Here is a 26,150-nt window from a genome sequence, read left to right on the forward strand (position 1 = left end):
TGGAGAGAGAGGACTTGGATACTAATATTTTCCATCTGTGAGGAAAATAGAGACTTGGAGAAAGAGGACTTGGATGGAGAGAGAGGTGTTAATTGCATGTAGAGTTGGCAACAGGTGGGCTTGGGTTCAAGTCAAGGTTTCATCCGGATTCAAACCCGAGTTTAGAAATTAAAATATATATATTTTATATATTATTTCCTATATATTTTATGTTTTTTTTATATCTTTTATGCCGGTTCGGGTCAAGTTGAATTCACATTATCGGCTCTTTTGCCTTTTTTTTCTTTCTTCTTTTTTTCCTTCAAACAAACTAACTTCACTATTTGAGTTTTTTTCTGCTAACTTTCAAAATTTTGGGCGTCTGGAGTCCCCCAAGCCGACTCACTAAGTGTGGATCTAACACAAAACTGTTGGGTGACTAGTTCAAGCCCTGGAGTCCGATTTTGTGAACACCGATTGGACTAGGCTGGAGAAAATTAGTTGCCGATAATTTTACAAGTCCTTGTCCACCACTGAGACTGCATACAGACATAGTCATGGACCAAGGGTCTTCATAATTGATCCACGACTCATGACTGTCCAAGCATACATATTAAAAAACGTATAAAAAACAAATTATCAAATTCACGCTTGACTATTTCCTCCATTGTCTAAATCTATAATGATTGGGTGAAAAGTTTCTTGAAGTTCTTCAAGTTTAGAGTGATCTATGTGCATATCCTCTCAAAGTAATGTTATTAAAACGATCCTCCATTTTTTTAGGTTATTTCATTCATAACCAATTTGTTCTCCTTTTTCTAGAAAATAACAAGAATACTTGAACTACGGATTTTGAAAATCCGAAGGCTCTTATGTTGACAAAACTCCACAAACATTTGGACGGTTAGTTTCAATTGTTTTTTGATGGACCACCTATTTGCATCCATCGTTAGAATGGATGTTTTATACGTTGAGGACATCCCCACCGGATGAAACAGTTTTACATATGCGTATTGTAAATTAAAACTTAAAAAGTAATCATGATTCAATCACATTTACGGATTTGTAAGGTAATTTAACCATCCGAAGGACATTTTCCGTGTGTTTTTGTCAAAGATAAATACCAATAACAAGCCCAAGGTCCACTAAGCTAATCGTAAAGTCATTTGGAGGGCAAAGCTCGGAGTTCACCAAAACCAATCCTTTGGGACACCTACCCTCCCTCTCTCTCTCTCTCCCTCCCTCCCTCCCTCCACCTTGCCACCTCAGTTCATAAAACTTAACATTCTATTCATTATGTTGCGAAAGGATACTGTTTATATGAGGCATGAACCTTAAACAATTGAAGGCACACCTCCAAACTTGAATAGTTTATATAGTTTCAATACCAGAAATCCCGCCTAAATATCTATTTCCACATCTAATCATGAAATTTAAACCTCCAAAAATATTGCAAATGGAGCCCATCTTTAAAAACCTTAAAATCTTCAAAATGGATGATCCAGATAGTGTGCTTAGTGTGCCACAAGGCGCACTATTTTGGACATGAAATCATCCTTTTTCATATGCATGCAGAGCTTCAGATAATAAATTGAAGAGTTTTGAAGAGTTTTCCAGCGTCAAAAACAACCCTTTTCGGTGTGTTTTTGAGGTGCACTAATGCTTTATATAAATATTTCCCATTACAAAAATGGATAACAAAAGAGCATCTTTAAAAGTCCAGTTAAATCTACTCCAAAGGAGAAGCTCACAGGAAACTCTATATCTAGCTGCACCAAATTTATTACATGTCAGACCCGCAACACAATCTACATAGCAACATCTCATACATTCCAGGAAACATCTCTTATCAGATTGTAGGCACTTAACCTACTTGCCTCAAAAGAAAAAAAAAAAAAAAAAGAGAAGGGAGGGGGGGAGAGAAAATCTTAGCAAGTTACACTGAGACAGTTCCACCATTAAACAGTGTACGACAAATAATTATACAATTATACTTACAGAAGAATCAGAGAGAACCATCTAAAATTCTGCCGGACCATCTGATGATAAGTGGTGAAATCCAGTCGATCAAGAAAAGCCATACGCGAACTTAAGTATGCAGCAGATGTAGATTAGATTTCCAAACGTTAAAACCATGTCAAAACGTATACGACTAGAGCAAGGATAAACCAAATAGGCCGAGGATCCTCTAAACTCTGATGGGTCATGGCCTAGCGTTGCATGACTTATTGAACCGTCATCTTATTTTACCTCAGATGAATTGGTCATGGCCTAGCGATACATGGCTCACTCACCCACATACTTATTTTACCACAGAAATTCCATAAGGAAACAGAGACCTCACAATTAAAGGTTCATATGTTGCAGGCCAGGGTTAAGGTATTGCTTGGTTCACTTAACAATACTTACTTCAGGAAACAGCATCAAGAGGAGGACTTGGAAGCTCAACAATGATGAGGAAGTAGCACCTCTCAGACTCTCTGATGTATTGGACCTCTCCATTCATTAGTTTGAGAATCTTCCTACACATGTTCAGACCTAGGCCCTCTTGGGTCACCCACCTGCTTCTATGGAACATATCCTGGACCAGATCTGACGGGAGGCCCTCACCAGGGCATGCCATTCTACATTCACAGAACGCATTATACAGATGAGAGAGAATGGGTTCACATTATCCTAAGACAAAGAACATTATATTTCAATTGACCAATATTGTGAATATACATCATACGGCGAGAAACCAAAATACTTGAGGATTAGTATAAAACATTCAGCAAAAAGGTGAATACATAAGGAATAGTGTAATAAAAGGTATGCAGTATCTAAAAAGATATATGATTACATTCCAAGTGTCCAAATGACAAAAAGTTATGTATCATGCAAGCAGAGAAACAGAAGATATAGCACATAACTCTTTAGTTTATTAAAAAAATCAATAAGGCAAAGCATGGCTAACCATCAGTATGATATTTGTAGTTATTCTGAGAGATATCAAACAGCAATTGACAACATTTTTATGGAATTATGGGCAGTACATGTGAGAAAAAGAAAGAATTATCATGAACTAAGGAAGAATCTCAAAAGTCCAGGTTTGGCTTCAGTAAATAAAAGTTATATATCCTTGTTTATTCTGAAAGTTTTCAGTCATTTAAACTTTGTAAAAAGGGGGAAGGGGAATCGGAATCCCAGACATCTTGAAAAAGTCAAAATCTTAATTTTAATGGACTAGAAGCTTAAAGACCAAGTGATCTGTTTTGTTTTAATTCATATACATATTAAGAAAAATATCTATCATCAACTTGTAAATATTAACTATGATGTCTCTACTAAATGGGCAATACAATGAAATGGATCCCTCACATTGATCCGCTTCATGTAGAATGCAAAGACACCCTTACATTTGTCGTCATCAAACTATTTTGGTTCATCTTTGTGTTCCAAGTTCGACAGGAGCACATTCCGTTAGATTTCATACAAATAAGAGGAATGGTTAGCTACTATGGAACTTGAGAAGACGATCTTGTGTATTATTATTTAAGCTTGCTGAGGAAGTGAAGAGGTAAATAAGAGGTTACAAGCCAATTTATTGGAACCAGATTTTTCTGAAGGACCCATGGAAAAATGGTGAATGGAAAAAAGGCCCATCTTAAGTAAAAGAATAATAAACTAAGAGTTGGAGATATAAATAAGTACGATGAATAAGAACCTTAATCTCACCAACATGTGAGGCAACCAGTGGAAAAAGAAAACGAAGAATGAGAGGAGGAAGAGAATGATAAGAGGAAATAACATTCAACAGTAAAGATAACGAAGACTACGACAACAGTTTTTTTTTTTTAATATGTTCACTTTGTGTTGTGTAAGATGAAGTGTACAAAAAATGAGGCAACCACTCTCACTAGTGCCCTATACAAAAACCCCGTAGGGCTCAAAAAATGCTTAAAGGCGACAGGGAAGAGATACAATGGGCCTTAAAGAAAACAATCTAGGGGGCTAGGGGCTCATGATGCAGTGAAGATGTAGGCACTGTTCCCGCGTTAGAGGCGGAAAGAGCACCCTCCCTAGCCAAAGAATCTGTGGTTTCATTGGCTTCCCTATAGATGTGCTGCCAAGATACCCAAAGGCCCCTGCAAATGTGTGAAACTTCATCAAAAATGTGGTGTAGTTGCCATGGGCAGTCTGCAAAGCCGCTGGCCCATGCGATGACATTCCTAGAATCTCCTTCGACCATTAGATCAGGGCTCCAGCTAGGGTTGAAATTTCAGAGCCCTTTCAGGAGGGCAAGGGCCTCTGAGAGGGTAGAGTCTGTGGTGCCGTTTGGAAGAGAGCATGATAAAAGGATGGAACTTCATGAGATCTAAAAACACCCCCAATACCGGAAGGTCTAGGGTTGCCAAGCCAGCAACCATCGAAATTCTTTTTGGTTGTCGCTATTTCCGGTCGTCCCCACAGGGAGGCCCGAGAGATCCTAGGAGGTCTCTCAATTTCAAAAGAGCTTGCCAGTTACTATAAAGATCAGAGTAGGAGAAATTTTTGAAGAGTTTGTGGTTCATGGCCTAGAAGGAGCCCAAAATTCTGACCCTTTCAATCATTGAGGTCACTGATGTTCCCTCACCCCTGAAGATTCTGTTGTTTCTTTCCATCCAAATCACCCAGAGTGTGGCTGCAATTGAAGCCTACCAAAGAAGCTTTCCTGCTTTAGGCCAAGGGGTGTAGAGAATGGCTTGAAAGAGTTGAGGGATGGATTGTGGGTCACCTAGGACCAGTTAAATAAATGAAGCAGGTCACTCCGTACAGCGCTAGCTATTTCACAGTAAATAAAAAGAGGTATACATTTGTTTCTTCGGCCTCCAGATGCATAGCACACCGGTTGGGTGAAGGAACACCCCTTCTTTGAATTTGATCAGCCGCCAACACTCTTTCAAGAGTGCAAACCAGGTAAATACTCTGATCTTTGGTGGGATTGAAGAAAACCAAGCTTTGGACGCCAGGGGTAGGGGGGGATGTGATAGGGTAGGTGGCGAAGGCATGGTTCGAAAGAAAGAGGAGACTGAAAAGTTTCCAGATGTAGCAGGTGACCAGTTGATTTTGTCGCCCCCTGATTGGGGGGGGGGGGGGGGGAGAACATTTGGTGTAGGTGTTCGGCCATTCCCAACTCATGGTCAGCAATGTCTTTTGAAGTTGGGGTTCCAGGTTCTAACTGAGTCGGAGATGCTGAAATTGTCGGCCATAGTGGAATTGGCATCGCGAGCAAGACAAAAGAGGTTGGGGAACTGTTCCCTAAGGGGGGTATGGCCAATCCAAATATCAGTCCAGAAACAAATCCTCTTCCCCTCCTGCGGGCAGAACCTAATATGTTGGAGAAAAAGGTTGTGGCAGTGGATTAGGGACCTCCAGAAGCCGGAGATGTTGCCGGTAGTCATGCACACAGGGTCCCAAGTATCTACTCCATAGAAGTATTTATGCCGAATGACATCTCTCCACAGTTGATTAGGTAGAGTAGAAACCTCCACCACCACTTGCAAAGAAGGGCGGTATTGTGAGATCTGAGTTTGCGGATACCCAACCCCCCTTGGCCTTAGGTGTGTACAGTATGGACCATGATATGAGGTGGTATTTGGGTTTCCCTTCTCACGACCAGAAGAAATCTCGCATTTTCTTCTCGAGCCTGGCAGCGACTGAGGTTGGAAGATGGAAAAGAGACATTTGATACACCGGGGTATTGGAGAGGGTAGCCTTGATTAAGGTAAGTCTTCCAGCCTGAGAGAGGAACCTGCCTTTCAAACCCACGAGCCCCTGGTTGAATTTGTCAATGATGTGGCTCCAGTGGAGAAGACATAGCATACCAAGGCACAGTGGGAGACCAAACTATGTAAAAGGTAGGTCATGTATTGAACAACCCCACCTATCTGCCAATAGCTGGGACTTGTTGAGGATATGTGCATAACCCCATCATCTTGGATTTGACTAGATTTACGCTGAAGCCTGTGGCCATTTAGAAGCACTTGAAAAAGATGAGCAAGGTATCACCCTGTTGGGGGAAGGGGTCGCAGAAGAGGAGGGTGTCATCTGCGTACTAAAGGTGTGAAATGATAGGACCATGGCAACTAGAATGGAAGCCTTTGAGAAGACCCGCTCGGTACATCTTCGAGGATAGAGGATTCCCTTGGCGGAGGCCTCTACTCTCCGGCAAGAAGCCCTTTAGGGATCCATTGATGAGCACTACGAAGACGAGGGTGGATATACAGTTGCGAATCCATCTCCTCCACTGGGGCCCAAAGGCCATCGAATTGAGGGTCTCATCCAGAATGGACCGCTCTAAATGGTCGTAGGCTTTCTTCCAATCAAGTTTAATGACTAGGCTGGGGTTCTTAGAGGTGTGGCGAGTATGGATGCACTCGTGGGCTATGGGTGCCTCATCGAGGATCTGGCGATCCTTGATAAAGTCCCCTGAGTGGGGGAAATGTCCTAGCTTATAGGAAATATTGATTAGGCTTACCAGGCTAAAATCCTTTAGATCTTCAGCACCTTCTATCTTAGGGATGAAAGCGATGAAAGTGCATTCAAGGCTTTATTGATCACCCCTCTAAAGTGGAATTTGGTGAAGAACGCTAGTATGTCTGGCCGAAGGGTGTCCCAAAAGGTTTTAAACAGCACAACGGGGTAACCATCAGGGCCAGGGGCCTGATCATGGCCGAGATATTTTAAGGCTTCGAGAATCTCCTCATCAGATAAAGGGAGATCCAACCAACAAGATTGGTCAGGGGGTAAGGTGAGAAAGGAGAGATCTGCCAAGGCGGGTCTATCACCTGACAGGGAGGAGAGCAGATGGGAGAAGAAGTCTATGGCTGCCTAGTCGATGAGGCCAGGTTGGTATAGGATGGTGTCGCCCACTTAGAGATGGGATATGGACTTTTCTCTCCTCCTGCAGTTAGTTATCTTGTGGAAATACCCTGTGTTGAGGTCTCCGAGCTTGAGCCACTTAATCCTTGGCTCTTTGGGACCAATAAATCTCTTCTTTGCAGAGGAGAGTGAGGTAATCGAGCTTTGCCTTGGACCTAAGGTCAAGCACAACAGGGGTTAAAGGTCTGGACTCTTCAATAGAGACCCAAGATTGAATGGACTGGAGTAGCACTGCCTTCTGGGACTGGAAGTTGCTCGGGAGTTGGTGACTCCATGACTTGCGGGAGGCTTTCAGAAGTCGAAGCTTCCATGAGAGTCGAAAGCATGGCCATCCATGAACCATGGGTGTGTAAGATTCCCACGAGGATAGCACCAGGTTGCTGAAATTAGGCTCCTGGAGCCAAGATAGTTCAAAGCAGAAGGGCATTGGACCCCCATTAAATGCATGTGTCCAGAAGGATGGGACGATGATCAGAAGTGGGTTTGGAAGGAGGAAGAGTGGGCACCGGGAAAGAGTTGATCCCATTCTAAGGAGATAAGAAACCTATCGACCTTAGAGAGAGGGGTTGGCAGAATGGTTGGACCACATGAATTGAGCCCCTTCGAGGGAAATATCCAAGAGATGGTATTGGGTGGCAGGGGAAATACTGTGGTTGGAAATGCGATCATGGGACGACCACCTGGTGACATTGAAGTCCTCCCCCCTCTCCTAAACACCAAAGAGGGGGAGCCATTGGGGCCAGGGTTTGGAGTTCACCCCAAAAGGAATCCCTGAGGTGGTCAAAATTTGGGCGATAGACCATGATGCACTTTCACAGCACGCCATCGGAAATTCTGGATAGGATCACAGTGATGGAGAATTGACCTATCAGAGAGGCTAGTAGCGAATGGAAAGAAGGGTCCAAGAGTACCCAAATGCCCCTGGAGGCCCCTAGCGCCTCCTGATCAGCCCAATCGCAGGATCTGAAGCCCCAGATTTTACGGACAAGGTGAAGGGTTGGGGAAGGCAGCTTAGTTTCTACACAGGTAAGGACGAAGGGAGAGAACTTGGAATCACACAAGGTTTTTCTTATTGTTGTGGCCTAGGCCACGGATATTCCAAATTAGGATCCCAATGATGAGGGGGAGGGGAAGTTGGGTCCCCCGCAAGGAGCGCCTGCTGTCTAGTAAGGTGCCTGTCTGAGTGGGCAAGGTAGGTAGAGGAATTGGATGGGACATCCGAAGACTCTCCCTTGTCATAATTCACACCAAAGGCGAGGTTGAAAAGCTCTTCTTTTCCTTTTGTGCTAGCTTTGTTTCCATTGCGAGAGTTTGAAGAGATGAACGCCTCCAATGCTTCTTTTGGGCCATGCAATTTGAATCCCATAACTTTGAGGACCTCGAGCACATCCCCTTGGGCATTATCCATGTCTTGGACGAAGGCAAAGTCCACTGAAGCCGACGAGTTTGCCTGGGGGTTGTCCTTGGAGGAATTGGAGTTCTCCTAATATAGGGAGGGGCTGTAACATAGAAGGGGTGGAGGGTTTTGGCTGCCCAGAGGAATCTGGAATGAGAGTCATCCCGGTGGTGTGGAGGGAAAGCAGGGGGTGAGAAGCTGCCAAGGGGTCTGTGGTGAGGCAATGTTGATGGTCGACCTCAGAGACGTAACCACTCTGGCTTTGGAGCGAGGAATAAGGGATAGGTGGGGGGGGCAGGAACGTAGGTGTGGGGTGGCTGCTGCTGGGATGAGGGACAACCTGGAGCAATCGAAGTTAGGCATTCAGCATAGGTCAACAGTGCGTTGGTTGAGACCAGCGGTGGAGGAGAGGTGGGAGGAAGGCCCCAAAAGGATTGGTGTGTGTGAGGTAGGCTAGATAATTGGGTGGGGCCGTGCTGTGCAGTAGGTAGACGGATGTGGCATGGGATTGAGTAGGGAGGGTGAAAGCCAAAGGGTGGGACAGGGCAAGGAGTACCTATAGCCATGGTGGGGGAGGGGGGGGCAATGGAGGTGGCAGGGAATAAAACACAGGGGGAATACTCTTAAGGGTTGAGTCTGAACCCAGAGTGCATGGGGATGGGAGGAGGGGATAGAGCAGGGCAGGAGGATTTGGAAGGGGGGACAATGGAGTCAAAGGGTGCATTAGGGTAGCGGCTGAGGTGTTAGGCTTGGATGTAGGAAATTGTCTGGATCGGTTAAGAGCCGAGGGGCATGAAGTAAGGGGAAAGATGTGGAAGGGCCAAAGGACGAAGAGGGATTCGAGCTGAGGGTGGAAAGGAGAGAGAACTGGATGGGGGAAGGCAAAGATCAGGTCGCATGGCGAGGCCTGCTCTAGAAGGGAAAGTCTCCGACAACAGTTGTGGCAACGCTAACAATCGTGGACCATGGAGTAGACTTGGCGACTTTGGGATGGGGGAACGTGGAAGCCAAATTCATAAGTTCATTTTATTCAATCACCATGCGGATGAGACACTCTCAATATGGAAAGTAGGGTTACGATTTCAATCCTCCATGACATTCATTGGATTTATAGTTTAGTACTTTAAATGTCAATGTCATCAGTTATACTGCTAGAGGAATTGAAATGTTTGGGTTCTTTCAAGCACTAACTTGTAAGGACTCTGGAATCAAACTGCAGAATCAATGGATACATTATAGAAACAGTGGAGTTCAGTTATCAAACTAAACTATTATTGTAGATTTGTTATTTTGTTCTTGTAGCCCTAAAATCTAACAAAATAGTACTACAACATATCAATTAGGATTATACTAGGCCAAGTCCCACGTAGCATCAGTTTATTGAAACTTTGGCTCTATTAAATATTCTAGCAACCCTAAAATGGTTCGAAGATTCCTCATGTGGATTGCACAAGAACCTAGCACGTAATTTCATAGATTTAGCATTGTTTTTCCTGTGGTTGGGTTGAGCTGCACATTAGACAACTGTTCTTTTTTCAAGAAATTGGTTACCAGGAATGAGATTCCTCCCATATAAGTTAGTGATCATAGAGAGATAAACCATTCCCAATTCTTAGATAGATATTGAAGATCCCAAATCCATGTCTTAAAGGCATTAAAAGCTGATTTTTATCACCAACAAAAAAAGTGAAATATATTTTCTTATTCCTTACAAAACCCCAGCCCACAAAAAAAATTGCAGTATCCCGAACATGTACATGTGTGTTTATAGCACCTTAAACAGCTTACTGTCTATCCTTAAATATTATTCAAAGAGTAGACAGGCAGATATGGGGCAATAGCTAAGCTCATCCATTATTAAATTTCTAACTTAGAAGAATTTCTTTCAGACTACTTATTCTACCATGTTTTTTTTTTTTTTTTTTTTTCTGGGTGTTGGGGTGGGGAAAAGATAACTAATATGTGTGGCCAAAGATAATATGAATCAACAACTGCTAATGCTAATGCTAACAGCACCTTTCGCTTTAGACGCTAGGCAAATAATACCAGATCACATCTTGATGAAGAAATTAGTAGGGCAATCAATACCTGAATTCTAGATGCACAATCCCCATCCCATCAGAGATTAGCTTCAAATATGGCTTAACTTCAATTTCTACCCAACCCTCAGGTGATGGGGCGAACCGAACAATATTCAACAGAAAGTCCGCTAGCACTTGTTGAAGTCTAACTTGATCACCAAATATAGACATTGTCTTAATTTCCTCGGGAATTGCACGTATTAATTGCAGATCCTTCTCTCTCAGCAAAATCATCACTTGGCTAACAACCGCATCCATGACATTTCCGAGTAAAAATTCAGATATATCAAGCTCCAAGTACCTGATATAAGAGAGAACAACAGTCAATGTTATACTCCAGATGCACAATGGAATTCCCTTGCAATATATAACCAAAAAAAGTACACCAACTAATAAGTGCTCCATGGGAAAAAAAAATTGAGCAACAGACAATAGAGCAATATAAGAGCTCTAAAAAAACTGCAGCTAGAGAATTCAGTTCAACGTCATGAAAATGGAAAAGTAACCATGTTAAAAGTTTGGAGAGACAAGTGCGCTATTAGAACAACCAGAAATGGTTCAAAACTTCCAAACTTTATGATATAAAGGAGGCATTGAGGCAAGAATCCAGTTCTATAAGGACATGTTTCTGTATTCTCAAATGTAAATCAGTATAGTCTGGAATCACGGTTATTATAAAATAGATTTTAAGTCGTGAGTCAACAAAAAACTTGGCCGAAAGGGATGGAACTAAATTGAAAAACACAAAGGTAATTATTTATTTATTCTTGCCGGACAGACACTCAGTTCCAACTTCTATGTGAATTGCCAATGACAAAGGGAGATTGTGTGACATATGAAGGCTTAGCATGATACCCAGAGGGAGTATGCAAAGAAGGTGGATCCAATTAGAGTCTGAGGTTGAAAATCTATAATCCATGGAAAGCAACAGTATTGAAGGAGAATCCAAAGATTTGTATAGAAAGAGAATTTTGTAGACTTGACAGAAGAAATTGTCCTTACCAGAAGTATCGTTCATAAGATAATGCAGAGATAGACTAGTGATCACACTGACAGATGAGAGAGAAGGTGCATGGTGAATTCTAAGATAAGATTTTCACAATTTTAAGGGTAAGAGGCTGAAGGTTAATGGAGCACATGTTTGATTCATAAATGAGAGATGCCCACAAGGGGAATAAATGAGAAAGTGCTGTGATGACACTAACTGTAGAGGAAAAATGGTGCATGGTGAATTCGAAGGTCAAACTTTATGAATTTTTAGAGTAGAAGGCTGAAGGTGAATGAGACACAAGTTTGACTCATAAATTAGGAAGCACCCGCAAAGCCAATAACCCAGGGCATAGACATAGCTGTGAAGAGTAAAGTACCTAATCAGGAGAAAGCTGAAAATGGCAGCGCTGGATTCATTGAAAACTGTGCGGTATTGAAATCACAATTTTGTCTCCCTCAGATAACAAATAAAATTTCAAGGTAGTGTCAACTAGTGAAATTTGTATAGAGAAACCCATTTTGGAGAACATTGTCAAATAAGAAGTACTTAGCTCAACTAGGGGGGCTCTTACATGTTATGGTTGTCATGCACTTTTGTGAAGATTTTTGGGAAATGATCAAAGGAGAACATCTAAAGGAGTTTCACAAAAACTTTATTTATTTATTTTTGAAATGTTAACTTTGTATTGCATTTTTAAATTTGGATATTTTGAAATTTCTGCAAGAATGATAGGGTGTAAAAAAATCAAGGGCCTATGCTATTTGCAAAACGGCAATGGGATGATTCTAAGGGCGAGGGCTGATCTAGGGATAGATAGGTTGGGTTTGAGCATGCCTTCTTTAGCCAGTGTGTCCTCAATGGAGTTCGCTCCCCTCCTTGCGTGCAAAGGACACTTCAAGGGGTTGATATAATAGCAAAATAATATCAAACAGTCAGGTATAGAAGAGGAAATATAGGCCCAGGCAAAAACATTGAGTGAGTAGCCTTCTAAAATGAGGCCGAAATCCCAGGAGTGATCAAATTGTGCAAGGCCACATGAAGGCCCAACACCTCCCTCATTTTAGAATCCACAATATGAACGGGCTCGAGTTGGTGAGCAATGTATCCCCTTGATCATATGGGAAATAGCCACTGACATCAGCAGAGCCAAGGTTGCCTACATAACAACCATCAAATTTTAACTTAATAACTCGCGAGGTTCGTGGATTAATGAAGCAGATCATGTACTAGAACTAGGAAAGGTCCAAACTATAGTTGATGGAAATGCATATGATTCACGGAATCGCGTGTGCCAGATGATTCTTAATCTCATAATTCCCGACTATACAATGAAAATCATTGGAGGCATGATTCTGAATAATATGAATTGCGATCCAATAAAGTAGGAACCGTGATTCCTATTTGTAGGAATCGGTAGCCCATCATGATAGAATCGAGTTTCCAACCTTTCAAGAATTACACACGACCCCAAACTGTTTAATGGCGCTTCTGGAATCATAATCTGACGAAATAGGAATCATGATTCCAACATTACTAGAATCGCTATCCACATCGATTTGGATTTGAAATTCCCACAATTCAGGAATCGAGCCAATCCCCTCCAATATATGAGAGAAGTATTTTGTGAGAAAAGATTGAAATTTTTATATTTTTTACAATCTTGAAATTTGGAGTCCATATTTCTAGGACAATTCCCAAGGCCAATCACGTTACATTTGGGCTGCAACCCAAACGTCTTACCTTAAGGTGGGGCTGCCACCCATTACGTGATTTATAAATTGATAAATCGTTTGGATAACTTCGCAGAATTTATTGTACATAGATTCATCTCAAAAATTTATTAAGGCTTTTTGGCTCTCACAACATCACAGTCCCGAAACCCAAATCATCGGTATTTAACCTTGTAACAAAATGTAATATGATACAAAAGGGTTCTTGGAACTTCCCTGGCAACATACAATTTGTAAACATATATCATTCAACATTTGTGTTTGAATCTTGATTCCATGCCATCAGAACTTGATTCGATGTTGATCAAAACATTGTTCAGTGCATCTATGAACTGCACCTTTTGATTATATGGATAGCTTCCAAACAACATGGATTCGCGATTCCTAAAAAATTGGAATCAACATCTCGCACACATTGTATCGCATTGTTGTGCAACTAAGAAAGTAAATTCTGCAATATGGAATCTAGATTCCAAGCTTCTAGGAATCGGGATTCAAATAATAATCACGAATGCGTTTCAAGAAACTTGGAAACGTGATTCCTATCTTCTAGAATCGTGTTTCATTCTAAGAACCGCAGAATCGCGATTCCAAACCGGAATTTGGAATCACAACCTCGGTACACGATTCGGGTAACTATATTCCAAACCAAGTGATTCGACATGAAGTCTCAAGAGGAGAAGCCAAAGCATTCTCTGCGATTTGGAGGCAAGGAGATGGTCAAAAATTATGGATTCGATGTGTACCCTCTAAACTATCAAATGTTCGGTGATTTTCCTCTAACAACATGGACTAGAAAATCGATAATATGGTGAATAACCAAAGGATTAAGCCCTGACATAGTTTTTTTTTTTTTTGTGGTTGGGTTGGGGGGCAGCCATAACTGTAAATGACTTTTGATAGAGACAGGGATGACTCAATAGGGTTCAAAAAGTTTCATGAAAAAGGGCCAGAGTTGACAGGATAGCTTAGGATGAAGAGAAGATGACATTTTCCTACTCTTCTTTACTCATCAGTATACCTCTTCTCCACAAGCAGACCAAAGTGAGAACTTTGTTCAAAATCACCAACCAAAAGAGTGGACTTTGGGTGGTGTGGGATGGACTACACCTTGTTGACAAGAAGTGGTTGCTGGGCAGGATGGGACAAGAACATCATAGCAGGAGCCTAAAGGTTTGGGGCATCAGATGATGTTTGTCTGGTTCCTGCCCTCAGATGACCAGAGTTTAAAGATTCCATGAGCTTTCGGAACTCAACTTCCTCCTCTGCAAATAGGTTCCACCCAAAAAGGGCCCATACAAGGTGGACCCCTAAGACCTCAAAACAATTTGCGATGGTAACCACTTGGTCCGCAGAAATTGGCGATAGATGGTGAAACACAAGCTCAATGGTGGTTCAACCAGTCCAAAAGTCTCCAGAACCTTATGCATTGTTCATTTTTTTGCTGCAAAATGTATGTATGGGTAGAAGTCTTTGATTTGACAGATGCTTCTTCAAGCTCTTAATGATCTGGAACTAACAACAACTATAGGAACCAAGTAAGATGGACCTATAGCAGTTGTTTATGAATGCATGCCAGAGCATATCCTGGTGGGAGGGGCAGGGTGCCGACACCATTTACCACACAAGCAATGTTAATCTCTTCAGTCTTCTAATACCCAATCCACCTGCCTTTTTTTGTTTGTAGACATTGTCACATCTTGTGAGTTCCACTGGCACCAGTACAAAGCCTTATGAGTCTCTCGAGTTTGTGGACTATGGAAATGGGTATGCAAACGAATGACATCTGAAAAATGGGACTAAATGGGAATACTTGATAGGTGGTGTTGATTAGGGCCATGCATCTTGGTTTTCTAAGGCCACAATACAATAAAAACAAGCCTACTACAATCTAGGATCTTTAAACCTGCTGACACAATAAACTTTTATTCAAACTGAATATAAACTAATAACTTTAGGGAATAAAATAAGACAAGCACTGCAGAAAATTAAATTAAATAACTGCGGGAAAACTTACTGACTTTTGCTTAGGGTTACCCCCTTAGGGCCAAGCACACCCCATACCCGATCACCTAGCCAACGGCGCACCTGATTCCTAGTGTTGTTGAATCCACCAATCTAAAATCGAGAAGCACCTCCGGAACACCCTTATTTGAAAACTATGCAGCTAAGAGAATGGGTAACAATTAGGGTTTCACAAAAAGCCCTTTTTCACCTTGGGAAATGCCACAACATGGCACCTCCCCTATCTAAAATTAGGGGGGGGCATGCCCCTCTTCGTAGCCCTCTTTTGACGTGCGTTCTGGGGTGGCATGTTACCCTTTAAGAGCGAAGAGAGAGGAGCTAGTGAGAGAGCAATGAGACAGATGAAGGTGGCATGGAGGAGAGAGATGGAGAGATAGAACTGATTTAGAGAATGAAGGGAGGTCCTCCTATTTATAGGCCTCAAAGGTCTTAAGGAGTCCCAGTTAGATTAGGATTCAGCAGTATCCAAAATATTTAGGCAATCTACAGGGTGAGAGAGAACATAAATTTCAGCCATTCATCCCTAATATCACCCATCATCATTAAGGGGGAATGTTAAGAACCTTATCCCTTGATATTTGAACCATATCCACTTCTAATTAATCTAAACGTATTATGACCAATCAAATTTATCTCTAGAACAATCCAGTATAATTTAGGATAGGATGTGGTTTGCATAAGGTTGCAACCATAAACAATCCAATTAAGGTGCACATCTAAATTTTATCATAAATGTAATTTTCACATCAAAAATTCTTAGGATGGCTTGATAATCTATTTTCATCTCGAATTATAAAAGTTTAAAATTTAAAAATGGTTCAAATTAAGTAGATCTATAAACACATGAAAATCTTGAAAATGGACGGTCCAGATAATGTGTTGCAAGATACACTATTTCGCAGACACTAAATCTTTTTTCCTTTTCACATTCATACATCTCAATGTTGAGATGATCAATTAGAAGGTTTTCCAACATCCAAAGAACCTTTGAAGGTGGAAGTTTGAGGTGCACCATTAATTCTACATTTTAAGATTGCAACCTTATATAAACTTTTCCTTAGGATGATTTATAATTCTTTTTCTCTCACAAAGAGATAATTAGGAATTCAAATTAACTCAAATTGGTCAAAGAATATCTAGATCTAAAAAACAATTTTGTTAAGAAAATATTTTTGGATAAAACAAACCAAGACTTTTTTTCTCAAGATAACCTTTCAACCAAAAAGATAATATTTTCGAAAAAATGACACCTCACAAGTTTTCCAATACCATGGAAAACCTTGGGATTCCCACTATGGGGTGTGCGGCCCATGTGTGACCCACGTCCCACACCATGTGGGCCCCACATGTGTGGAGGCTGGGCTCTTAGCCTCCCTCATGTGGGTTCTACCTAATTTAAGTAAATTTCTAAAAAGAACCCTCTTATTTAAAAATTACAGAAATACCCTTTAGGATTTTTTATACATTTAAACAACAGTTTTAGAATTCTAAAAGATATCCATAAATCACAAAAAGACTTATTTGGTTGGAAATTATATTTTCGGAGTTCTTTAAAAATTTCAAAATGCAAAGAAATACTATTTAGAAGTGGATTGGCACTAGTGACGGACATGGCACTCCAACCATTCCAAGAACTATGATCCACTATTATCGTCTCAAGCCAACCTAGCAAGACCCGTGAACCACAATCAGGTGCAGGAGTACATGATAGACCCATCAAAGCAAGCCAATAAATAGTGGAACCATAGTCCTAGTATGTAGATTACTGATTACAGGTTCTTCCTTAAGTGTAAGTCAAAATGCAGATATCACCATGGTGCAAGGAGGCTCTCTCTATGTACATGTACATGTCCCTTTATATAGGGTTGCTTCCCAAAATGTGGTTGTCATATGTATAATGTCGTGTAGAAGCTTTGTTAAGGATTTGGCTCTCACTCTCGCATGCCCTTCCTCTACACACAGGAGACCACACAACTCTCTTATCCTACAGACATCCCAGGGCATCTCTCCAACTTTAACAAAGGAGTAATTAAAGACTTTAATCCATTAGCCTGCTCAACAGCTCCTACAAATCCTACCTAAAGTCCTTGCCCCTTGCTTACAATGTGCTTCTTGATTATCTCCTAGAACTAAGTTGCCTTCGTCAAGGACTACTAGATCCTCGATGGGGCCCTAGTAGCCCACGAGTGTATACACTCTAGACAACTCTAAAAAGTCCCAAGAGTTGCTATTAAACTTGATTGGGAGAAGGCCTACATTCATGTCGATTGACGAGACCCTTTCTAGGTGGGATTCGTAGACCATTGGAGGGCCTGGTGAGGGGTTACGTCTCCAAATCAAGTGTTAGAAAGAGCAACTCGGGCCGAGTATCGAGTAACTCGGCCCAAGTTGGGCCAAGAATAGTAGCAGCAAAACAGTGTGAAAAAAACTTGAAGTATAAAAAATCTTAAAAAATAACAAAAATATGTTTAAAGTAAAATTAAACAAAACCCATCTAAATGAGGTTAAAAAAACAGTGAAAAATGGATTTTGAACAAATCAATTTGTGGCCGGGGGTACTTTAGAAATAATCCAAAAAGAAGCGAAAATGTAAAAATAAGTATTTGTGGCCAAAACGTTTTCCAATATTTTCCAAAAAGCTAGAAAAACATAAAAAAACATATTACAAATAAATTCCTTTTTTATGTTTTACAATCTTTTTAAGATACCCGAGTTGGACACCCAACTTAGGGATACTAGGGCTCACCAAGGTGGCGAGCCAGAGTTACTCAAGCTCGCCTGAGCAGTCGAACACTGTCCGAGTCCTTATTTTTCCATCAGTGACTACCGAAAGGTTTCTTCCCCTCTTCAAGAGGTCTAAGACAAGGTGATCCCTTCTATCCCTTTTCATTCGCTATCCTTGCCAAAGTCTTTAGTAGATCCATCGATAGGTTGTACCTGCAAGGGCTCTTAAGAGGCTTTGGTATCAGTAGCCAAGATCCAGTGATCTCACATCTCCACTATGTTGATGACACCTTGCTCTTTCGTGATGCTTCCCATGAACAAGTTAATCTTGCAACTCTACCTCAAACGCTTTGAAGTAGCTACTAGCCTAAGGTTCGACATGGACAAAACTAAGATGATGGGAGTTTCAGTAGGAGCCCAAATTGCCTACAACCTTGCTGGGCAATTTGGCTGTGTAGTAGATCAGCTGTCCTCCAACTACCTAGTTTCACCCCCTATGTATCGGTAAACCAAAGCAGACTTGTGGCTTGGGACCCTATCATAGAATAATTCAACCACAAACTTGTCGCTTGGAAGGGGAGGTTCCTTTCAATGGCGGTCAGAACCACTCTCATCACGTCTACCCTCTCGAATGCCCTGTCTACCAAAAATGTCTGTATTTCTTTGGACCAACAAGCTACGAAGGGTGACCAATTCAAGGTCTTAGGCAATCGGAAGGTTTGGAATCCCAACCTCAAAAGGCTCCTCTTGGATCGAGAGCTCTCTGACTTTAAGTCACTCTCCTCCCTCTTTCAATCAATTTTTCTCCTTGTCACAAAGAGGACACTATGATTTAGATGCCAGCTGCTCCGAGTAAGTTCATGGTGTCTTCTATCTATCATAAGTTGCAGAACCCACCTACTTGCCCCTCTCTCCTCTCTCCCCCTTCTCTTGCCACTAGAGCCTGGCTCACCTCCATTGCCCCCAAGATCTAAGTCTTCAGGTGGATAGCTATATCTGAGAGAGCTCTGACAAAGGACCGATTCCAAAAAAGTAGCTTGCAGGTCCCTAACAGATGCGCCATGTGCAAATCAGCTGAAGAAACAAACGCACACTTCTTCATTCACCAGAATGGGCCCTATGGGGGAATATGATGCTGCTATCAATTGGATGAGTGACCCCCAGATCAGTTCCCTACCCCTTCCTTCCCTTAAATCCCCCTTGTCTGAAGTCCGGCATCTTCCTATGGTGTGCCTCCATTACGGCCACTTTGTGGGTGATTTGAACTGAATAGAACCAAAGGATCTTCCAAGGGAGGGAGTCCACCATTGGAGCCTTAAAGGATCGTATTTGTGCAATGGTTATCTTTTGGGCCTCGCACCACAACTTTTCAGGCACCACTTCTTTACTAACTTCTCGATGCTATACCTCAGACCACTTCAAATTCCACAAGCCTCCCTTTGGAGACCACCAAAGCAAGGCCAAACTAAACCCAATTTTGACATTGCTCTCTCAGCAACCCCATACTGGCTGGAATTGGATAATCTTCAGAGACTACAATGGCTCCACCCTGCTTCTCTTTTCCAAACATATTGAACATGAAGACTCCACAACAGCTGAAGCCCTTGCCCTCCTCAAGGCTTAAAAATTTTAATCCCAATTGGAACCTCATTGGGTTATAGAGGGGGACTCCAAGAACATCTCTTGGGCCACAAGGGCAACACCCTCTCCATGGAGACTCCTGCACATTTTTTAAGCAACTTTCTACCTTTGCAGGCCTATACATCTGCTGGCCACATACACAACATGAGGCGAATGCGGAAGCCAACGGTCTTGCTAAGTGCGGAGCACTCTCAGGCAGCACATTAGGGACCATTTTGGCACCTTTTTGAGCTTTCGCTCCGAAGGCTTCCAATCTTTTTGGTGTTTTGTTGGTTGTACCACATTTTTTTGGATGTATAGCAGTTTTTTGGTTTTACGCTTAATTTTGTACAAAAAGCATAAAAACAAAAGGCTCTGATGATGATTCTTAATTTTGTACAATGCGTGCTGCCTGTGGTCTGTCACTCCTTTTGTATCTTCTAGACCAATTAATAGAAAAGTGAACATTAACTCAGAAAAGAAGGCCCATATCCAATGCCACCAAATGGACGGTTTGCATTCACCGAAAATCATGGATTCATTTTCCCCCATTTTTCATGCGAATTCTTCATGACCCGCATAGATGAGATCTACACGTGAAGCAAAATTTGGGTCCAAAGGAACTCGAATTTTCACAGTGGCTTACGCTACCTGTTGGCATATATAACCTTTTCCATATGTATTGCAAAGAGCCTAGAACCATATAAAAACGGTTCCGTTTTAGGAGAGGCCTATAACTTCCTGAATGTAAGGTTTTCAGTTCAGGAGAAGTAGCAATCTATTTCTTAGAGAGATAAATGTCATGGAGATTCGCTTTCTGAATTATCCTTCTATTGTATACTTTGCGGATGTTTACCATAAGCTGGGTGCAGTAAATCAAGTGGAAAGCCATTGGAATGTGTTCTCAGGTGTGGGAAATACACCTATTCAGGCTTGAATATGAAAGATTGTCAGATGTGCAGCTTTATCTTTTTTATGTTCACCTTTGGGAATTAACTGTGTGACTCCCACGATGAAAAAATCAAATATTACTGTGGACGTCGACAGCTTGACATGTTGTAGTTTAATCAATTGATTTATTAACTACTAAAAGGAAGTAAAAATAATTTCCAATTTCTATTTCTCCTAGAATTAGTTCAGGGAGGAATACTTATAAATCCTCAACCAATTTTGAGTCCACAATCCACATCTTTCAAATACAAACAAGAGAAATTATACCTCATAACTCATTATATGATTCTCGTGAACAATAACATTGCAGCTTTATGCAGCAGTAAGTTCAATACTGATACCCTCAGCAAACTATGACTCAAAAATCCCGATAAGTTCACTTTCAAAAAAAAAAAAAATCCCTATGAGCTAAAAGATGAAGACAATTTAAAAATAAAAAAGATTCAAAACTCAGTCAAGGGAGATGTCCTCCATAAAATCGTTAAGGATAAATTGACTTTCTGATAACAATGAAGGAACTAAACTGATATTAAGGAAACATACCCTTCCTCTATACTCTCCAGGTCAATGTCCATGACAATCTTCATCATTTGCCTCTCACAAGCAGCACTCGTCTCAATGAACTGTTTCTGATGATCCGATAATTCTGTACTCTCCAAGAGTTTGTTGGTGAAACGAATTCCATTCAAAGGGTTCTTCATCTCCTGGCAAATGTATGCCAACTCTTTCATTCTAGCAAAACACTTCTTCTCTTGTTGCCTCTGCATTTCTAGGGCTTGTTGTAGGTCTGGGCTTGCTATTTGCATAAAACAAAAGGCCCCAATAATCTGCCCATCCAAATTGGCCCTTTTATTAGCAGTTAAAAGAGCTTGAACATATTTCCCATTCCTATCAAAGAATGAAAAGGGAAACTTGTCTGTGTCCTGACCCCCAATTGCACTATGTAAAACAATCATGAATTTTGTTAGGGCATCAGGGCCCTTTAGCTGGCAACAACTGCCAAAAACCTCCCCAACAAGCATCCTTCCCATAACTTCTCCTCTCCCCCACCCAGTAACTTTCTCCATTGCAGTATTCCACTCAGAGCAACAAGTATTCTCATCTGCGGCAAATATGGGTGGGATCAAAGCATTGGGGTTATGTATAATGGCCTTGTAATCACCTTGAATGTGAATAAATTTATCCATGACCATTTTCTGGCCTGTTACATCTTGACCCACGAAGCAAACCCCAACAACATTGTTTGTGTAGTCCTTGCTTGAGCAGGCATTGACCACCACATATACTGCCTTTTTCTGATCTTGAGAACCAAAAGTTTTCAGCTTTATCTCTACATTCTTATCTTCTTCCCCTGCACAAGTATAGAGCACTTGAGCACTCCTATTATATACAACTAAAACCTATACAACATAGAAGAAGGTCAAACCCGTATAAAAACTGAAATGAACAAGAAAACAGAAGAGTACTACGATTTTCCATCTTATATGGGGGTAGACTGCAAAAAAGTCCATAACTTGGCCTGGGCTTGGCAGAGCCAATAAAATATGTGAAAAAGTCGAAAACAATAATAAAGCAATAAATGAAAAGAAAAACAAAACCCAATCGAAGGGAAATGAACAATGCCAAACAATAAATGAAAAGAAAATGGATGATAGACACAAAACAAAGGAAATAAATAAGGAAATGTATACAAAGAAGAGCTTTTATTTTTGGTATAAGGAGATCACAATCATTATTAACCGTTAGATGTGAAATTGGGTGGTTAAAGATGTGTCATTGACTAGACACAATGTCCAAAATAAAATTTCTTGAATGTTGTGACACACTTCAATATATCAGATTCCACATTCAATGGCTAAGAGTGATTGTGAACTTGTACCAAAAGTAGATAGCTTATAGAAAGAAAAAAAAAACGATAACATATGGAGAGAGAAAGAGAGAGGGATGGAGAGAGAGGGAGGGACGGAGGGACGGAGGGAAGGGAAACGAGAGATCAAAGGCCAAAAGAGAAAGAAAATTACTGATGACATCGTGTGACTTGATATGGTATAAATGTAAAATGAGTAATAATGCAAACTCGATCATAAACCCTAAACTTGATACCTCTCAAAGCACGGTAGAGAAGCTTGTCCACAACCTCAGAATACTCCTTATGTACCAGGTCATGCACCAATGATTTCCCCATCGCCTTCTCAACACTCAACCCCGTCAACTCTGCAACCTTCGCATTCCAGCCATTTATTTTCCCCAATGAATCAACTGCAAAGATGGGTGCAGTAGCTGTCTCAATCAACCTCACCATCTCCTTTGCCACCGAGCTCAACTCATCCATTCCCTGCAACTCCATGCCACTGATTTGTTGTGTATTCACCAAACTCTTTGAATTCCCAGTCTCCAACTCTTGAAAAGAATCCCTCAATATAAGTTGCAGAGAGTGGATAGCGTCCATCTCCACATTCTCCCAGGGCAAGCTGCGACTCTTCACCACCTCTAGGAAAGCCTTAAATGAAGAACGTGGATGCATTCTTTGTCCATCATCCTTATCTTCAGGGTGATGTTTGGCTCCACCCCACTTGATTTCTTTAGCAGTATGAGACCGAAACCAAAATAAAAAGTCTCTTGAAGTTATATTGGCAGCCGCCATGCCACAAACTGCATCACCAAGAGAGGCAGCACCTGGGTAGCCAGCATCAGCTAAGCTATCAGTGCTCAACCCCGTCGAATCTCCATGGCACGCAAGCATCCACTCTGCTATATCCTTAACTTGGGCTTCAGTTGGGGTCACTCCAAGTAACCAACAAGTACCCTTGTAGTATAGGGCAGCCCCATCACACTTGACAAGGTCCATTATACTAGGGCTTTGGGTCACAATCCCAATTGGAGCATCCCTTAGAAGCATATCACAAAGTAGAGTTTGGGTTCTTAATATCCGTTTCTCAGTCATTTGGGCAGCTAATTGGAGCTCCATATTTAACTGGAGGCCGAAGGCTTGCATCAAGAACTCACAGGCATAGCGAAGAGGAAAGGGAATATATCGAGGTGACGTGTGGTGGCACACAACAAGACCCCATAGCTTCGTCGGTTGGCGTGGGCCTGAGCCCTCTTCATCAGCTCCATTCACGATAACAGCCATAGCTAAAGAAGCTATTGAACCCATGTTGGCCATATATTGAGAATGGCAGCCATGGGGTGCTCTAAGTGTAGAACCCACTAAGCAAAGAGGCTGCATTAATCCATCATCTTGAATGACCTTAACTGGCTTAGCATGGCAATCACATATCATTCTCACTCTATTTTGTTTGAACAAAAACCTCGAGGCTTGAGGTATATCAGTAGCTGGGTAATGAAGGCCAAGATAGGGCTCAAGATCAGATCGCCTAATCTCTGCAACAACCTCACCATGCTCATCCTCATGAAACTTATACACCATGACTCTATCATAACCAGTAAGTTCTCTAACATGCTCAACCACTGTATCACACAATAAGCCAATATCACCACCAGGAAGAGATTGGAGCCTCGAAATTGCCCTAACTGCTAGCTTCTGAGACTGAACAGCCCCTGCTATAGAGAGAGCAGGGTCCTCTGATCGAGCAGGCTCTAAGTCTATAACAATACCCACATCAATCCTATGGAGAATTGCATAAAAGGGTTTTCCAGAATTCTTACAGTGAATCCAAACAGGGTTTACAAGAGTGATTTCTCGAGCCCTAGCTGCCTTTGCCAGCGATAAAGCACTCGAAGGGGTGAAAAGGGTTCTAACATCAGTATCCACCTTGAGAATTTCAGTCTGGTCCATGCTTGGAACTGCTTGAGGCATTAAATCAAGCATCTCAATGGCGTTTTCACTGTAGCTTATGACCCTGAAACTCGATTCTTCAATGGCAATCATGCACCCAAATGGTTGGATATGACCACCTCTTTGAATTTTAGAGAGATAAGCGGTGATTTGTTTTTCAGGAACTGATTCAGTGGTGGACTTGACCGATTGAGAATAATCGAAAGACTTACCTGATTCACCCGATTGCTCAAACACAGCATGAAGCCTGGCATCTGCATTGTATTGAGCAATTGCTTTGCTGATTGTCTCTGTGTTGTTATGGGTCCTGATATTGCTGGCTCCGGATGATTGAGTGTACGCCCCTCTTCTACCAGACGCCATTGCTTGTTCCTTCTGTCGCTACTCCCTCTCCCTCTTTACTTTTGCAGATGGGTTGGGTTTCTCTCCTTCTACAGGAGGGCTCTTTTCCCTCTTATATTCTTCACACGAGTTACTCTCTCTTCTGTTGCAGATGGGGTTCTCCAACTTGACTCTCTAACTTCTGCTCATGGTTTCTCTCTGCAAAGCTGAAAATGGGTTTCTCTCTCGAAAGCTGAAATTGGGTTGCCCTCTAACTCTGACGATGGGTTTCTCTAACACTGTAAATGGGTGCCTCTGTCTCTCTCCTGCAAATGGGTTTCTCCTTCCTCCTCTGTCAATTCTTCTCTCTTCTAATGCCTCAATCAATGGGAATTTCCTTTGGTATTTCGATTCCTATCAGGGATTGAAGCCATTTCTGCTACATGGGTATAGTAGTGGGCACAAAAGTCCGTTCTAGAGAGAGAAACATATGAACCGACTGATATGATCACTGTAATAGAAATCTTCTCACACACCCACCCAAAGAGAGAGAAAAAAGTTTCTCTTTCTTGTTCTGATAGGGGAGTCCGCCACCCTTCCCAACCGCCTCTCTCTCTCCATCAACACCATTGATGGAGGAGTCTCTCTCTAAATTTAGTCTCTTTCTCTCTCTAAATTTACTGATAGAGTCCAAAGGGGGCGTTCGCGTCGTCCCATCTCTCTTTAATCTGTGACTGATGGAGGGCCCTCTGCTCTCTCGTCCCTTTAAAGTCCATGGAAAAGTCTCCTTCCTTCTCTCTCTAAACCGATTCACAGGGCCAAAATCTCTCTCTCTCTACCTCCACTTTGGATTTGATTTTTTAATTGAAGATAGATTTTTTGTACGCTTTGGAATTTGGATAGGAGATATTGGGTTCCGATTGGTGTGTATTTTGTATACGGACGACAGGATATTCTGTGGACCTGCAAGTGGTGAGAAAATGATTGGTCCTCCTGTTTTTTTTTTTTTTTTTTTCATTCTTTTATTTTTGCTAGTTTTTTCATAGATTGATATTTGTGGCTGGTTTTCGAATTTAGTGGTTACATCACAGTTTTGCCAAAGGGGTGTGGTTTGTATAGAGCCGACCCTCCAAACAATCAAAGTAGAGCGTACCTTCGAATAATATCGAGAAATATGGGCTTAATATTAGAAATCTTTGCGATACTTTAAAATATATTTTTATCTTTAATTATAAAATTTAAATCTCAAAAAATAGTATAGATCTAGCATATTTATGAAAATCTTGAAAATTGACGGTCTCAAAATACATTTAAATATGTATTATTTTTAAAACTTGAAATCCATTTATTTCTCATGTCCATGCATCTTGATATTTAGATGATCAATTTGACATTATTTAAACCTCAAAACAATCTTTTATAATGAAATTGTTTAGATGCTTTAATTTGATTGTTTAGAGCCTATGCTCTTTATAAACTTTTTCCTTTGCCAAAAAATTGTCTCTCTTCCTCGTCGTACACCCGTCTTTCTCGTGCATAATGGTCTTCAATCAACAGCCCGCCTGAAGCACAATGTGTACAATTGTGCCCTCAGACAAAAGGCTAATTTATGCGATTTTGTTTTTTTTTA

At 41.4% G+C, this 26,150-nt stretch overlaps 1 protein-coding gene across 1 annotated transcript; it reads right to left on the reverse strand.

The window, feature by feature from the left end:
* Positions 1-1,745: 1,745 nt before the first annotated feature.
* LOC18431258 (phytochrome B) lies at positions 1,746-25,259 on the reverse strand. The gene is made up of 4 exons (XM_006841385.4): positions 22,504-25,259; positions 20,944-21,751; positions 10,367-10,660; positions 1,746-2,603 (listed from the first exon to the last, which is right to left on the reverse strand). Exons 1-4 carry the CDS (start codon positions 24,560-24,562, stop codon positions 2,390-2,392), a joined length of 3,375 nt encoding a protein of 1,124 aa, XP_006841448.2. The 5' UTR covers positions 24,563-25,259; the 3' UTR covers positions 1,746-2,389.
* Between the last annotated feature and the right edge of the window lie 891 nt (positions 25,260-26,150).

The sequence above is a fragment of the Amborella trichopoda genome, chromosome 2 (assembly GCF_054954075.1).
Source record: "Amborella trichopoda isolate Santa Cruz 75 chromosome 2, AtrichopodaSantaCruz75HAP2 v2.0, whole genome shotgun sequence".
Taxonomy (NCBI): Eukaryota; Viridiplantae; Streptophyta; class Magnoliopsida; order Amborellales; family Amborellaceae; genus Amborella; species Amborella trichopoda.